This window comes from Hippopotamus amphibius, chromosome 3 (assembly GCF_030028045.1).
Source record: "Hippopotamus amphibius kiboko isolate mHipAmp2 chromosome 3, mHipAmp2.hap2, whole genome shotgun sequence".
NCBI lineage: Eukaryota > Metazoa > Chordata > Mammalia > Artiodactyla > Hippopotamidae > Hippopotamus > Hippopotamus amphibius.
The window spans coordinates 29340947-29354994 of NC_080188.1; the positions used below are offsets into that span (position 1 = coordinate 29340947).

General features: G+C 42.6%; 1 protein-coding gene across 6 annotated transcripts in view; it reads left to right on the top strand.

Annotated features, from left to right (window-relative positions):
* Positions 1-14048, top strand: part of KIT (KIT proto-oncogene, receptor tyrosine kinase) — a 79454-nt gene that overhangs the window by 24768 nt on the left and 40638 nt on the right. For 4 of the 6 annotated variants that reach the window (XM_057727525.1, XM_057727526.1, XM_057727528.1 and 1 more), the window contains exons 1-2: positions 9784-10129; positions 13369-13650. In XM_057727525.1, coding sequence (XP_057583508.1) covers positions 9784-10129; positions 13369-13650 — 628 coding nt within the window. Of the gene's footprint in view, positions 1-9783; positions 10130-13368; positions 13651-14048 lie in introns of those variants that run through there. The other 2 variants (XM_057727530.1, XM_057727527.1) reach the window with 1 other exon arrangement.

Sequence of the window (14048 nt, forward strand, 5' to 3'; positions counted from 1 at the left end):
CAATAGTTGTGGCTCACGGGCTCTAAAGTGCAGGCTCAGTAGTTGTGGCGCACGGGCTTAGTTGCTCCACAGCATGTGGGATCTTCCTGGAGCAGGGATCGAACCCATGTCCCCTGCATTGGCAGGTGGATTCTCAACCACTGCGCCACCTAGGAAGCCCCCACACACATTGTTTTCATCTGAGCTCTAGGAATCCTTTCTGCCCCCTCTTCTTGCCCACCCCCTCTGAGCTTGCTTTCTTGCAGGGTCGTTATCTGAGAGTCCAGCTTCCCCACTGGGCTGCCATCCCCTGCTCTGTATTCCTGGGCCCCTGCCCCACCCAGGCCAACTGGTAGGAGCTCCGTGACCATTGCATCCATGAAGACACGTTTCACAAGTGCTGGCTTTATTACTGAGCCCTTTCTCTTTGGCACGAATGACTAATGCTCCAGTTTTTCTTTCACAGTCCTTTAGTTCCGTTCTGTCAATTAGTTCGTAATCTTTAGACCACCATTGAAATATGTTTAAGGAGCTGCTTTTTTTTTTTTTTTTTTTTTTAAAGACGGTGCTGCAGGAAGTCTTTGTTATTGATATTTTGTGATTTTAAACCGACTTTCAGATTACCGATCGTTTTACAATGGTCTGTTGCTATTGCTTGAAACCCTAAACTGTCTTGAATATGGAAACAGATTTTGTATGATCACTAAATATCCTGGACCTAATATAGTGCCAAGACCTGGCATGCAGAAAGAAAATTTCTTTTAGTTTTAAAAGCTAAATACAAATTTGCATTGTAGCAAGGAATTGTTTTTTCAGGTCCCGAACATAGGAGTAGTACAGTGGGAGACTTAAACGATGGTGAGGAGATTATGTCAATTACTTATTATTTATCTCATGTCTAAACCTGAGTAGATTTTAGCAGTGAGTTCTACTCAGTTGAGTACTTTAAATCTCTATGTTACAAGATTAAAGATGTATCTGAACTTTTCTCTTACGCAGAAAATCCTTTGGAAACAGTTCAATTGTGAATTGGAGTTCACATGATCGATTTAGGACTGTTCTCAAACTTGTCCATGGAGGTGCTTTTAGAGGTTGGAGATGGTTGGGATTTGGGTGGTGTGTTTGGGAGTGTGTAGTGTGTAGTTGTGAGGTAGTTCAGTTTCATGTTTTTCCCCCTGAAAAAATGCATTTGATTTTTTTCTTTCTATTTTATGGTATGTATTATAATGTGTTCAGTTACTTGTCCCTGAATGAAAATGACCTTCAAGAAGACTGTTAGCAAACACACTAGATGAGAAAAGCACTGCTCTGTACGATGATGTCTCAAATTACCTTCCCGTCCTGCACCTCTGCATTTCCTGTATGTAGTTGTTCCTTCATGGTGCACTTCGTGAGCACATTCTGTATTCCTGATGCCGCGTAAGGCTTTGAGGCGAGCGATGGCTACAGACCTTGCTTTGGATTCTGAGAGCTCAGAGTTTGGGTGGTGGGGTGAGGTGGGGTCCTCAAAGGATGAGCTTTTCCTTGCATACACATACAAACACGGACACATGCAAACACACAACGTCTTCCTGGCTCAGCTTTCATGACCCCTCCCCCTGGAGCGTTTCATGGTCCTTTTGGGCAGAATGATAGCTGCTTCCTTTGAGTCTTGGGACCTTGCACTATTTTTGTTTCATTTGCATTGGATTTGTTTTCTTATACAAGGCTGAGTTCCCCATCAGCATCTAGTTCACTCCCAAGGTAAAAATTACGTGATAGATGCATGTTGACATGAAAGGCTCCTTAATGGTTCTGGTGGTGCGGCCACACCACGGTGGAATGCGGGCCATGCTGGGACCCTCCGTGGCATGGCTTCCTGCAGTTTGCACGGGACTCCAGAGGGGATTCACGCTCTCCCTGCCACTGGGCAAGAGCATTTTTAAGGACTTGTGTGGTTTTCACTGAGCTCATACTCCCCACCTCCCCCAGCTTTATTCTCTTTCCAGTATCATCTGCTTGTTTTTAAAGCCTCATGGGTGTTGTGGGCAATTGCTACAATCCTTCCATCTTGATTTTTATCCACTTGACTCCTGTGGGAATATAAAAGTATGTCAGAGACGGCAGGATGTACACATCATTAGCTCTTTATTACGAATCGTGGTTGAACGGTGTGTGAACTGAAGAGTAGTTGAACTACAGTGAGCTTTGAGCTTTGCCTTAGTCACAGCTCTACTTCCCCAAAACTAGGATAGGCCTCTACGTGGGTTTTCTTCCCCGCCATTATTTTGCTTGGTTCCTTATATTCGTGTCCGAAGAGAAGGTTTTGAACTGACTTCCTTACTTTTAACGCCAGCTGTAAATCCAGTCTTTGCAGCTTTAGACATTTGTGAAGGGTATAAAGACCATAGGAGGAGAGTTGAGAGTCTAGATGAATAGTTGACATGGTCCAACCACTACTGAAGGCGATGAGGAGCACCCTGTGCTCAAGCAAGTCGCCCCCACTTGCACAGGTCATTAAGCCCACTCTGGGCTCGAGTCTTTTAAGCCACAGGTCACAGAAAATACAGGTCTACTTTGCATGGTTTATTTCACTTAAGAAAGGGAAGATGGATAGCTTTGTGCTTTTTGATGGAGAAGCAGAACTTTTCTTTGAGTTTGGGTTGACTGATGGGAGTTCTCAGGCCGTTCTGAGCTGCCATCTTCCCTATATACCACACCCACAATACAAGGTCTGCAGTTTCTAATTTCAGATTCTTTAAACGTAGTGCTTGTGAGACAGTCAGAATGCAGAATGCCCCCATGTTTGTGAATTGGTGACCTGCCCTCGGTCTTCTAATGTTTCTCCCACATTTAACTCGAGGTACCTATAGGGTTTTTTTCAGTTCAGCCACCCTTATAGAGTGATGCTTAGTTATCAGAGAATCAACAGCTTTCCCCCAACACACACAGAGTCATATTTCATCAATTTTCATAACAGGTACTTAATTTATATGTAATACAGTATCAAGTTGAACTTCCATAAACAGGTTTTTTTTGGTTTTTTTTTTTAAGCTCTTTATTGGAATATAATTGCTTTACACTCTTGTATCAGCCACAAACAGGTTTGAGAATAAAACCGAAGGACTCAGTGTGAGGAGAAAAGTAAAGATGTATGGAAGAAGTACCTAGTAGCCTTGAGCATTCACGTCTCTTGGGCAGTAGTCAGTGTGGCTTAAAACTTCTAGCTTACTCAGCCCAGAGGGTTCAAATAGCTTCTGCTATGAATGCCTACTTTGTATAAGGTAATAGAGAGCTGGGAAGAAAGATGGAGTTCATGCCCTCAAACACAACTGTGTAGAACAAATAAAAATAACAACACATTAATTTTCTAATGATGTGATTTAAGATAAACTTGGGGGATAGTTCACAGAGGCTACTAGTGGAGGTCAGAGTGGTCAAATAAGAAGGAGCTAAGGTAGCTGAGAAAGTTTGAGGCTTCTCCTGGGCCTTGAAGAGTTACTGATTTTTTTTTTTTTTTTTAATTTTAGTTTTAAAAAAAATTGTAAAATATACATATAGAACATACCATTAAAAGTGTCTAAAAATGCAGTGCCATTAACATCCATTCACAATGTTGCACAACCATCACCATATCCATTTCCAGGACTTTTTTTTTTTTTTTAATCATCCCAGACAGAAACCCATTAAATAGTAACACTCCATTCCTCCCTCTCCCTAGCCCTTGGTAACCTCTGTTCTGTTGTCTGTCTCTGTGAATTTGCCTGTTCTTGGAACCTCATGTAAGTGGAATCATGGAATATTTATTCTTTTGTGTCTGTCTTATTTCACTTAGCATAGTGTTTTCAGAGTTCATCCATGTTGTGGCCTATGTCAGAATTTCATTCCTTTTTATGGCTGAATAATATTCTGTTTTATGTATGCACCACAGTTTGTTTATCCTTTCATCTGTTGATGGACAATTGGGTTTTTCCACCTTTCGGCTACTGTGAGTAATGCAGCTATGAACTTGGTGTACAAGTATCTGTTTGCAACCCTGCTTTCAATTCTTTTGGGTATGGTTGAATTTTATGCTAGTCGGAGAGGTTATAGAGGGTATGTTGGTATTTATCTTGAACTATTATTAAAATCTTGCATTGTTGACTGTTCGTGAGTGCCCTTTTCCTCCCTTATTTGTGCTTCTTGAGAGCAAGGACTGTCTCCTAGGTCCAGCACTTAGCAAGGTACCTGGGATAAGTACTTGCTGAATAGGTCCTGGAGTTCCTAGCCCAGAGTCATCATTCATTATAGTAGCTGGTCCCCAGAAAGGTGGGTTTTGCCATCTGTCATTTTTTGGGGGGGCTCATTAATGAACATGTGTTCAGGAAACAGAAAACAACGCATAATAGTTTATTAGCTGAACATAATTAGGGAAGTACATTTTCATATGCAAAGGGTCCTGATATAGATGAAACCCATTTCAGCAAATGTTTGTTGAGAACTTGCTATGTACCAGATAAATTTCAAAATGTATGATTCCAGAACAATTTCAAAGCTCAGTTGGGATAACTTACTGGTATTGATTTTTAAATATAATAAAAGTATGTGTGTATATATGTCTATGTGTTTGTATATAACATACACACATACACACATATATCTTTTAACACAAATCGTTTTTTTTATATTGTGAGAGCATTAAAACAACACTCAAGATAGTTTGGAGAAAAGAGAATAAATGCTACACACAGTCCCACTGTAAACTCTATTTTCATTTTATAGTATGATTTTGAAGGTTGAATCTATAATTTATTTTGAAAATAAAACCCTGAATGCTTCGGGTGGTGATTATTTTAAAAATATATTTTTCAAAACTTTAGAAGTAAAGTGTAAACTCATCTCAAATGGGGAGGTATGCATAGTAGTTTTAATGGGTGAATTAAGCCACTCCCTTTCCTTAGTGGAGCAGCAGAACAGACACTTGTCCTCTTTGGGGGATAGGTCAGTAGACTGTTGACGTCTGTTATAGGAGCTGGGTATTTTGGAAGCTGTCCTTCCTCCAATGTTTTATATGTTTAGGGATTGAAGGGAGTCTTTTTGTGACTATGCTAGGGGAAAAAGCACAATTTAGGGTCCTTACCCTGAGGGCCCTAAGACCTCAGAGTAGGTAGAGGAGGTAAGATCTAGATGTAGACCACTATGGTACATCCGTGGAAGGCAAGTGAGTGATGGGGCTGAGCATGTTTGAGGCATTTAGTGGGGACAGGTGATCACGACCTGGAGGGGTTAGGGAACAACATCCACGAAGGCTGGACTTTCCATGTCACAACAAGGAGGGGAACTGGTGGAGTAGCTATGTCCTTGGGGACATGGGCAGAGAGGTGGGCATAGCAAGGAATGAAGAGTGTTTGCAGGATCCTTAGCCCAAGGGTCTGTCTGACTGGAGAGGCAGGTTGGGTCCAGAGGAAGCAGCTAGGAATTAATCCCGTAAAAATGCTTTGTAAGCCATACGTGATGTCATCGTGAGCTGTTGCTGCCTCTGTTAGGGTTTTTGAGGCTGGGAGTGGGGTTGTTGAAGAAGTGGTATTTTAGGCTGACGGATCTCAGGATGATTTGGGGGTGGGGTGAGCAGAGGCTGGAGGCATGGACATCTTTCAGGAGAGGATGTTTTCTCTGTGACTGTAAATGGCTCGTGGCGGGGGGTGGGGGCAGCAGGAGTGGAAAGGCATACGAGGATGTGTGGCGGAGGCTCTGCGGAGAGATTGCTATGATTTACTGCCAAGGAGGGCGAAGTCAGACAGAGATCTGTTTGGGAAATGATGGACCCGTTCACATCCATAGGAAGTGAGTAAGTCAGGACCGGTTGGCGGGAAGATAAGAGATTCTGTTTTTAGAATAGTTCTGTCTCGTATTTGTTATGTGTTTTCTATGTGCCTGAGCAGAGTTCTGAGTGCTTTACATAACAGCTTTACGAATCGGTGCTGTTACTGTCCCTGCTTTCCAGATGAAGAAACTGAGGCAGAGATGATGGGTAACTTGCCTAAGGATCGCACATTTAGTTAGAGGCAGAGCCAGGATCCAAATCTAGTCTTCTCTCTAGAGATTCTCATACTAAGTGAAGTAAGTCAGAAACAGAAAGACAAATACCGTATGATATCACTTATATGTGGAATCTAAAATATGACGCAAATGAGCCTATCTACGAAACAGCAACGGACTCACAGACATAGAGAACAGACGTAGAGGACAGACTTGTGATTCAAGGGGGAAGGATGGAGTGGGAGTTTGGGGTTAGCATATGCAAAATATTATATATAGGATGGATAAACAACAGGGTCCTACAGTGTAGCCCAGGGAACTGTATTCAACATCCTGTGATACCATAACGGAAAAGAATATACATGTGTATAACTGAATCACTTTGCTTATAGCAGAAATTAACACAATATTGTAAGTCAACTATACTTCAATAAAATAAATTAAAAAAATTAGAAACCCCCCCCCCACACACACATACACACACAGTCAAGCTCTTACCTAAGATGCTTTATTCCTTCACTGTAATAACTAGCATTTATTACAAACTGCCCAGTCCTGTGTTAGGCTCCTTGCATGCGTTTATCGCATTTGATTCGCATTAGAATTTGCGAAATGAGAGTATTTCTGTCATCATTTTCTGGATGTGGAAACTTGGGCACAGAGAGCTCGAATGGCCTGCCCTAGGTCACACAGCTAAGCAGGTGGCAGGTCTCCAGAAGTCAGCAGCATTTATTCAACCTGGTTGTAGTACCTGCATATGCCCTTAAGACCTACTCATGAGAAGATTGAATTGATTGAAATATATTGCAATATAAATTCTTGAGAATTCTTGGGTTGAATTTACTTTCAACATCACTCATGTTGACTAGGAAGTACTTTTTGTTTTTTTGGCTGTGGCACGTGGCTTTGGGATCTTAGTTCCCTGACCAGGGTTCAGACCCAGGCCTACAGCAGGGAAGATGCCAAGACTTAACCACTGGACTGACAGGGAATTCCCGGAAGTACTCCTTTTCAAAGGGGATAAATAATTGAAATAACAGTATCTCCATTTACCGCTGTGCCCATTTTCATTATTTAATGCTCTGTATGACTTCAAAAATAATCCCAACCACTTCATTTCCATATTCTGGCGCCTCCGTGTGGATGCTGAGCCTAGTGGGCACGCACAGTCTCATCCACAGCACTTCTCATATTGTTGGTGCTCAGTAACATTTCACAGTTATAATTGGACTTAGTGAATTAATTAATCTTCTGTGAATTCAGGCTGCTGAGCATCTTCTGATCTAGGGGTAAACTTTGAGTGACATCATGGAGCTACAATTGATGCCATGGTTGGAAGGCACCCAGATGAAATACTTGTCTGGGTAACAAACTGTAACTGAGACTAGTCATTTATACACACCTCCAAGGGGCAACTGCCTTCATTCTTTAGGGCACCTTTGGTCTGTCCCTCTCCACGGATTCTGTTTCTTCTATCTTCAAATGTCAGCAGGCCTCCTACCTATTTTCTTCTTCTTCTTTTTTTAATCTCTAACCTTGTTTGACTACAGATATACTTCTGTGCTTTCTCCTGCCACAGCTCTCCAAGACGAGGTCTACACTTGCAGCCTTTAACCTTGAAGCCAACAGAAATCCCCACTCAACTGAAACTGGATTTCCTGTGGTGTCTTTCTAACCAAACCTGGGGACTTGCGTTCATTCCCTTTGGTCTTGCTCAGCATCTGCCCTGGGACCTGCCTACCTTCTCTTTGAAGCCTCTTGTGTCTTGCCTGTCTTGCCTCTGTCCTCTCCCCTTCCTTTCTGGTGGTCTCCTTCTTTAAAATCTCTCTTGACTCTTTCCTACCCACTCTTAGCTGGAGGAGCTCTCTAAAATCGGTACTCATCGTATTCCTCTTTTTTCTACAAACCCTTTCCTTGGATTATTTGTACCCATCTTTTTAACTTCAGAGGTATTGCTCTTCCTCTACCATCTGAATTTCAGGTGTCAGGTGAGAAGTCCATCTACTGCCCACGTGGCACCTGGGAACATGTCTCTTGCTTCTCCCGTCCCTGTCCCTTTCTGACCATGTCTCCATCTCCATCTCTGTCCTGAACTTGTGGAGAGGCTCCTGGTGTGGCTTACTCCTGCTGCCTTCGCTTCCCACCTGCCCCTTCCTCCACCTGGCTTGGATGGCTTTTGCTCCTCCTTCATAACCCACGTCAGTTCTTGGCTCTGACCTTGTATGTGTGGAGGTGGCACAAATCTCAGGCACATGAACCATTCCACCCACGATGCTACAGAAGTGACTGAAAGCCCCTCAGGGAGCTCTGCTATCCTGGTGCCCCAGCCCACCTCACCCAGGTCATATGTGAGTCAACCTTGCGTATTTTTCACGGCACTATAACCACTTAATGTGCTCTTCCTCTGGCAGTCTCACATCTTCCTCTTTTGTCTCAAATCCTTACTGTGGGTTCTGTGGCTTCTGCCTACCTGAGGACCAGAGCTTTTCACTGGCTTCCTTGAATCTAGTTGACCTCTGGTATCTCACTGTGCATGAGTGTCCTTGTGGTGTATATCTATGGTACATGTCTGTCTTCTCCTCCTCTTCTGATGTTGTGAAAGTCTAGCCCACTTCTTTTTCGGTAACCTAAAGCTAAATCTTATATCTATGTTTCATTATTCTGACGTTGAACACTATGTACTTTAAGCCCTGGAGTGTAAGGACTGTGTGGCCCATTTGCGTGGATTTTCTCCCAGCACCTAACACAATGCTTTTGTAAATCACAAGTAATGAACAGATACTGCAACAGATGCATGCATGCGTGAATAAATGAACAAATTGGTTACTGTGAGTTTTCTTTTTTTTCTTTTTTTATAAGTAAATAAATTTATTTTTTGGCTGCATTGGGTCTTCATTGCTGCGTGCGGGCTTTTCGCTAGTTGTGGCAAACGGGGGCTACTCTGTTGCGGTGCAAGGGCTTCTCATTGCGGTGGCTTCTCTTGTGGGGCACGGACTCTAGGTGTGCGGGCTTCAGTAGTTGCGGCACGTGGGCTCAGTAGTTGTGGTTCGCAGGCTCTAGAGTGCAGGCTCAGTAGTTGTGGCACATGGACTTAGTTGCTCCGTGGCATGTGAGATCTTCCGGGGGCAGGGATTGAACCCGTGTGCCCTGCATTGGCAGGCGGATTCTTAACCACTGCGCCACCAAGGAAGTCCCTGCTGTGAATTTTCTAAGGTTCAAGTTTCATATTCGGAGTCTATAGTTTGTATCTTTAAACTAGTTTCCCATGTAAGAAACTTCTCGAAGGCATTAGGGTAATCAGGCTGCAGCCCAACAGAGGCCATGAAATCTCATGATTTGATCATTAAAATTTCATTTTTTGCCTTCTAATTTGAAACTCATAGATAGCTCTTTTTTTGATGACTATCACTGTATAAGGAGAATTGCATAGCAATAACCGAATTCATAAAGCTTTAAGAAAAAGCCAAGCTATCACAGTCATGTACATTTTGCCAAAAGAGTGACGGGCCAGTAGTTTTTTTTATAGTGTGAGATTTTGTTTTTGTTGTTTGTAGGCTGGGTGTCAGCATATCAGTATCATTGCAATGGCCCATATTCAGAGTGAAAACTTGACCTGCTGTTTGTTTAACCTAGAGAAGGCCATGGTGTCCAGCAAGTCTTGGCTTGCATACCAAGGGTGACCTCCAGGATTAATTGAGGGTTGCAGAAAATAATTTTCTAGATGAACTTCAGAAACTTTAAACAGAACTCTCTCCCCATAAATAGCTGGGCAGCTTTGTCCTATTTTTATTGTTGAGTACACAGAAGATGGAAATCAATATTGGAAGAAATGCTTTATTTCGCTTAAGATCATGTTCAACACGATTTTCATTTTTCTTGGCAGGCTCTTCTCAACCATCTGTGAGTCCAGGGGAACTGTCTCCACCATCCATGCATCCAGCAAAATCAGAGTTAATTGTCAGTGTCGGTGATGAGATTAGGCTGTTATGCACCGATCCAGGATTTGTCAAGTGGACTTTTGAGACCCTGGGCCAATTGAGTGAGAAAACATACCCAGAATGGATCACCAAGAAAGCAGAGGCCACAAATACAGGCAATTACACGTGCACTAATGAAGGCGGCTTGAGCAGTTCCATTTATGTGTTTGTTAGAGGTAAATGCTCGGCTTCCTTTGATGCTCTGCTTAGAGAACTTTATATCCTGTCCTTAGTTAGGGATGGCATATAGATGGCTGAGTCATAGATAAAATATCACTGGCTGGGTCTAGAAAGCATAAAACAAATTTTTTGTTGTTGTTAATTTCCTTCATCTTTTGATACATGGTGGCTTTGGGTATGACTCCAGCTGAAGGTCCACAAGGCTGTGATACTCTTCCTAATGAGATTACAATATGGTTTAGCCCATTTGTCCTGGTGATGTGAGTAAACCTTGAGAATAAATTAGGCCCTTTGGGAAGGCGGCATTTTAATGCCTTGAGATTCCAGATACTCCCACTTAGTAAGAACACTTCAGGGAACTAAAGGCCTCTAAAGGCCTAAACAGACCAAAGCTTCAAATGAATTGACCCACTTTAGGGAGTAAATTCCAGAAAAATAGCTCAGTTGGCTAAGCAACCCCTGTCCTCCTTAGGTTCTTAACAGAAGTCAGTTCATTCATTTAAAACATTGTGATCTCTTAGAAACAAAAGGAAAATGTGATGGTTGGATTTCTGTACCTCATTTCCTGTAATGAATGCAGTGATTCATCTGTGTTTGTGCTTTTAATATCCTTGTCAGGGGGAGGTTTCCTGGGCAGCCAGGGGCAGTGATAAGGGAGGAGTCTCTTTTTGTTGATGTAAAAATTGAAGTACTTAAAGCTTAAGAGACTTACCTGGGTTATAGGAGGAGAAATAGTTTCAGTTCTAGTCATGGGTTTGTACCTGGCCTGGGGTTGTCATTGCAACCTCATCCATGGTATTGTGGAAGAAGACCGAATAAATCTATCCTAGATTGTGGATCTGAGCAACTTCTAGAGTCACAGTTTCTCATGGAAACACTTGGGTAAAATCACCTGCTCTGTCTTCCTTATGTAATTGTTATCAGGGAGACAGAATTGTGCAAATTCTAGCTCTGTCAAGGGTTAGTAAAATTGATTCTCGTGTTCTCTGTAAAGAAGGTTGCCGTCAAACTGACTCTGCCTCTCCTTAGTTTATCTTTTACTCTTTGCTTGGGTGGGTAGCTGAAAAGAAATACACGTTGATAAGCCACAGCTAGCCTCCGGGTATGGTTCCATAATTGTCGAGCCAACCGCGTTCTGTTCTTTGACATTCAAGAAGGTACTCTGTAATTTCCAGGTGATAATGAAGTATCATTCTGCTTATTAATAGGATGGGTAGACAGCTGAATAAATAGGGAAACTGCTGCAATAGCCGAATCAGTCTCACAGAGCTCACAGATTTTCTTCATAGGGGAAGTCATCCTCAATAACTTAGAACTATACTTATTTATTACTGGTTTAAGATGTTTGGATGCTTAAGTAATTTGTCTTACAGCAGTGAAGGAAATTGGGGGCATTGTCGTAGGAACTACAACTCAAGTGACTGAGAAAGAAGAGATGGAAACATAACCAACTACAGCCTCGAACCATATTTCAGCCATTATGAGATAATTTATTTGCAGAATAAATTAGTAAGGCTGGGAGGTGCGGTGCATAATCCGTTTTGGAAAACTCTTTGAAAAATTGCTCAAAATTATATAAGTATATTTCAATTATGCCATTGATTTCCGTGGAACCTCTGATTTCCAGATGGACAGGACAATTAAAAGACATTTTAAGTGTAATCTGTTGGCCCAGCCATGTATCTGTTTTATCTTTACACAGTAGAGACAGCAGCATATTGTGCATGCAGAGTGAGGTTTGTGTTTGCTTATGTGAAAGTCCCAGTCGCCCTGAGGCTTTCCCAGTCCACGCCTGGTGTCCTGGCATAATTATCAATAATACCCCTTTCAGTCACAAGTGTTCTGGTTTGGATGATCAAGTATTTGCCACAGCATTTCTGAAACTCGCAAGCTCCCGTTGTACATATCGATTCATTTGATATCCACAAGTTCTATTGATATCTTTCAAGGAGTATGAATAGAGTGAGGCCCACATGTTATTTATACTGTGTGGCCTCCTGGTAGTTTTCTAGATTTTATTCCGAAGCTGGAAGATCCTGGAGACTGGGAACTCTGCAAAGAGGCCCACTCAGAGGGGTTAGAGGAAGAACACTTTTTGCACCCTATTGGGTATCACCAGGCTGGCTTATTCTTGGCCCATGTTCTTTGGAGTGTTACCTGTTGTAGAAAAAAAGGAAATGTCACAATAAAATGTTCTCAGTTTTAAGAGCTCAGATTGTGGTATCAGACAGACCTGGGTTTGAGTTCTATCTACCCATTTCTGGGCTGCGTCCCTTAAGGAGAGTTGCTGTTTTTGAGACTTCAGTTTATCTATGAAATGGTGTTAATGATAGTGCCCATCAGCTAGGGGATATTTTGAGGATTAAATGAGAGAAGTGTGTAATGGTCCAAGCTTCGTGCCCGACACATGGAAAGTGTTGACTAAGTGTTAACTCTTCCTTAGTATGATTCGGATAAATCCCACTTTTGTTTGCAGAGAATAAAGTCAGCAGCCATTTGGGCCCCAGGTATTGTCTATGAGTGGCAACATTGTAACTCTTTTTTTTTTTAAAGCTCTTTATTGGAATATAATTGCCTTACACTCTTGTGCCATTTTTTGTTGTACAACAAAGTGAATCAGCTGTATTTATACATATATCCACACATCCTCTCCCTCCCAGGACTCCCTCCCACCCTCCCTCCCTGTCCTGGCCCTCTAAGTAATCACCCATTATCGAGTTTATCTCCCTAAGTTATGTGGCAATTTCCTACTAGCTATCTATTTTACATTTGGGAGTGTATATATGTCAGTGCTACTCTCTCACTTCGTCCCAGCTTCCCCTTTGCCCCCTCTCAACCCCATATCCTCAGGTCCGTTCTCTACATCTGCATCTTTATTCCTGCCCTGTCACTGGGTTCATCAGTACCATTTTTTTAGATTCCATATATATGAGTTAGCATATGGTATTTGTTTTTCTCTTTGTGGCTTACTTCTTTCTGTATGACAGTCTCTAGGTCTATCCACATCATTACACATAACTGTTTCATTCCTTTTTATGGCTAATATTCCATTGTATATATGTGCCACATTTTCTATATCCATTCATCTGTTGATGGGCATTTAGGTTGCTTCCACATCCTGGCTATTGTAAATAGTGCTGCAGTGAGCATTATGGTACAACATCGTAGATCTTTACAAAATGTTTACAGTGTCTGTGACCAGCCTTTGAGACCACTGATTGTTGATATTCTGTAGATCCCGAGAAGCCTTTCCTGGTTGACCTTCCTTTGTACGGGAAAGAAGGCAACGACACGCTGGTCCGCTGTCCTCTGACAGACCCAGAGGTGACCAATTACTCCCTCACGGGGTGCGAGGGGAAACCTCTTCCCAAGGACTTGATGTTTGTCGCTGACCCCAAGGCCGGCATCACAATCAGAAACGTGAAGCGCGAGTATCATCGGCTCTGTCTACACTGCTCGGCGAACCAGAAGGGCAAGCCCGTGCTGTCCAAGAAATTCACCCTGAAAGTCAGGGCAGGTACGGGCCCTTGTTTGCTTTCTTCTTAGATCAACGGAGCATCCATTGATCTAAAAGAAGACTTCTCTCTTCTCACTGGTGCAGCTTACTGTGTCACTCAGGCAGCTGCTCTGATCCATTCCCCCAGCCTCAATAATGCCAGCTGCTTGTAAATTCTTTCACAGTCCTCATCCCACGTGATGGGTCCATGACATGAGTGTGTCTACCAGGGATGGGCATTTAGACGGTCCTGGGGACAGTGCTTAAACCTACTGACGTCAGGACATCCCAAAGTTTCATGATCGCACAAAGTGTCCCTTCTAAGAGCAACTCACTGGGAAGCTTAGTTACACTGTTTGAAAAGATTAGCATACAGGTTATTCACTTCTCGATTTACTGTTGATCTGTGAATTGACTTC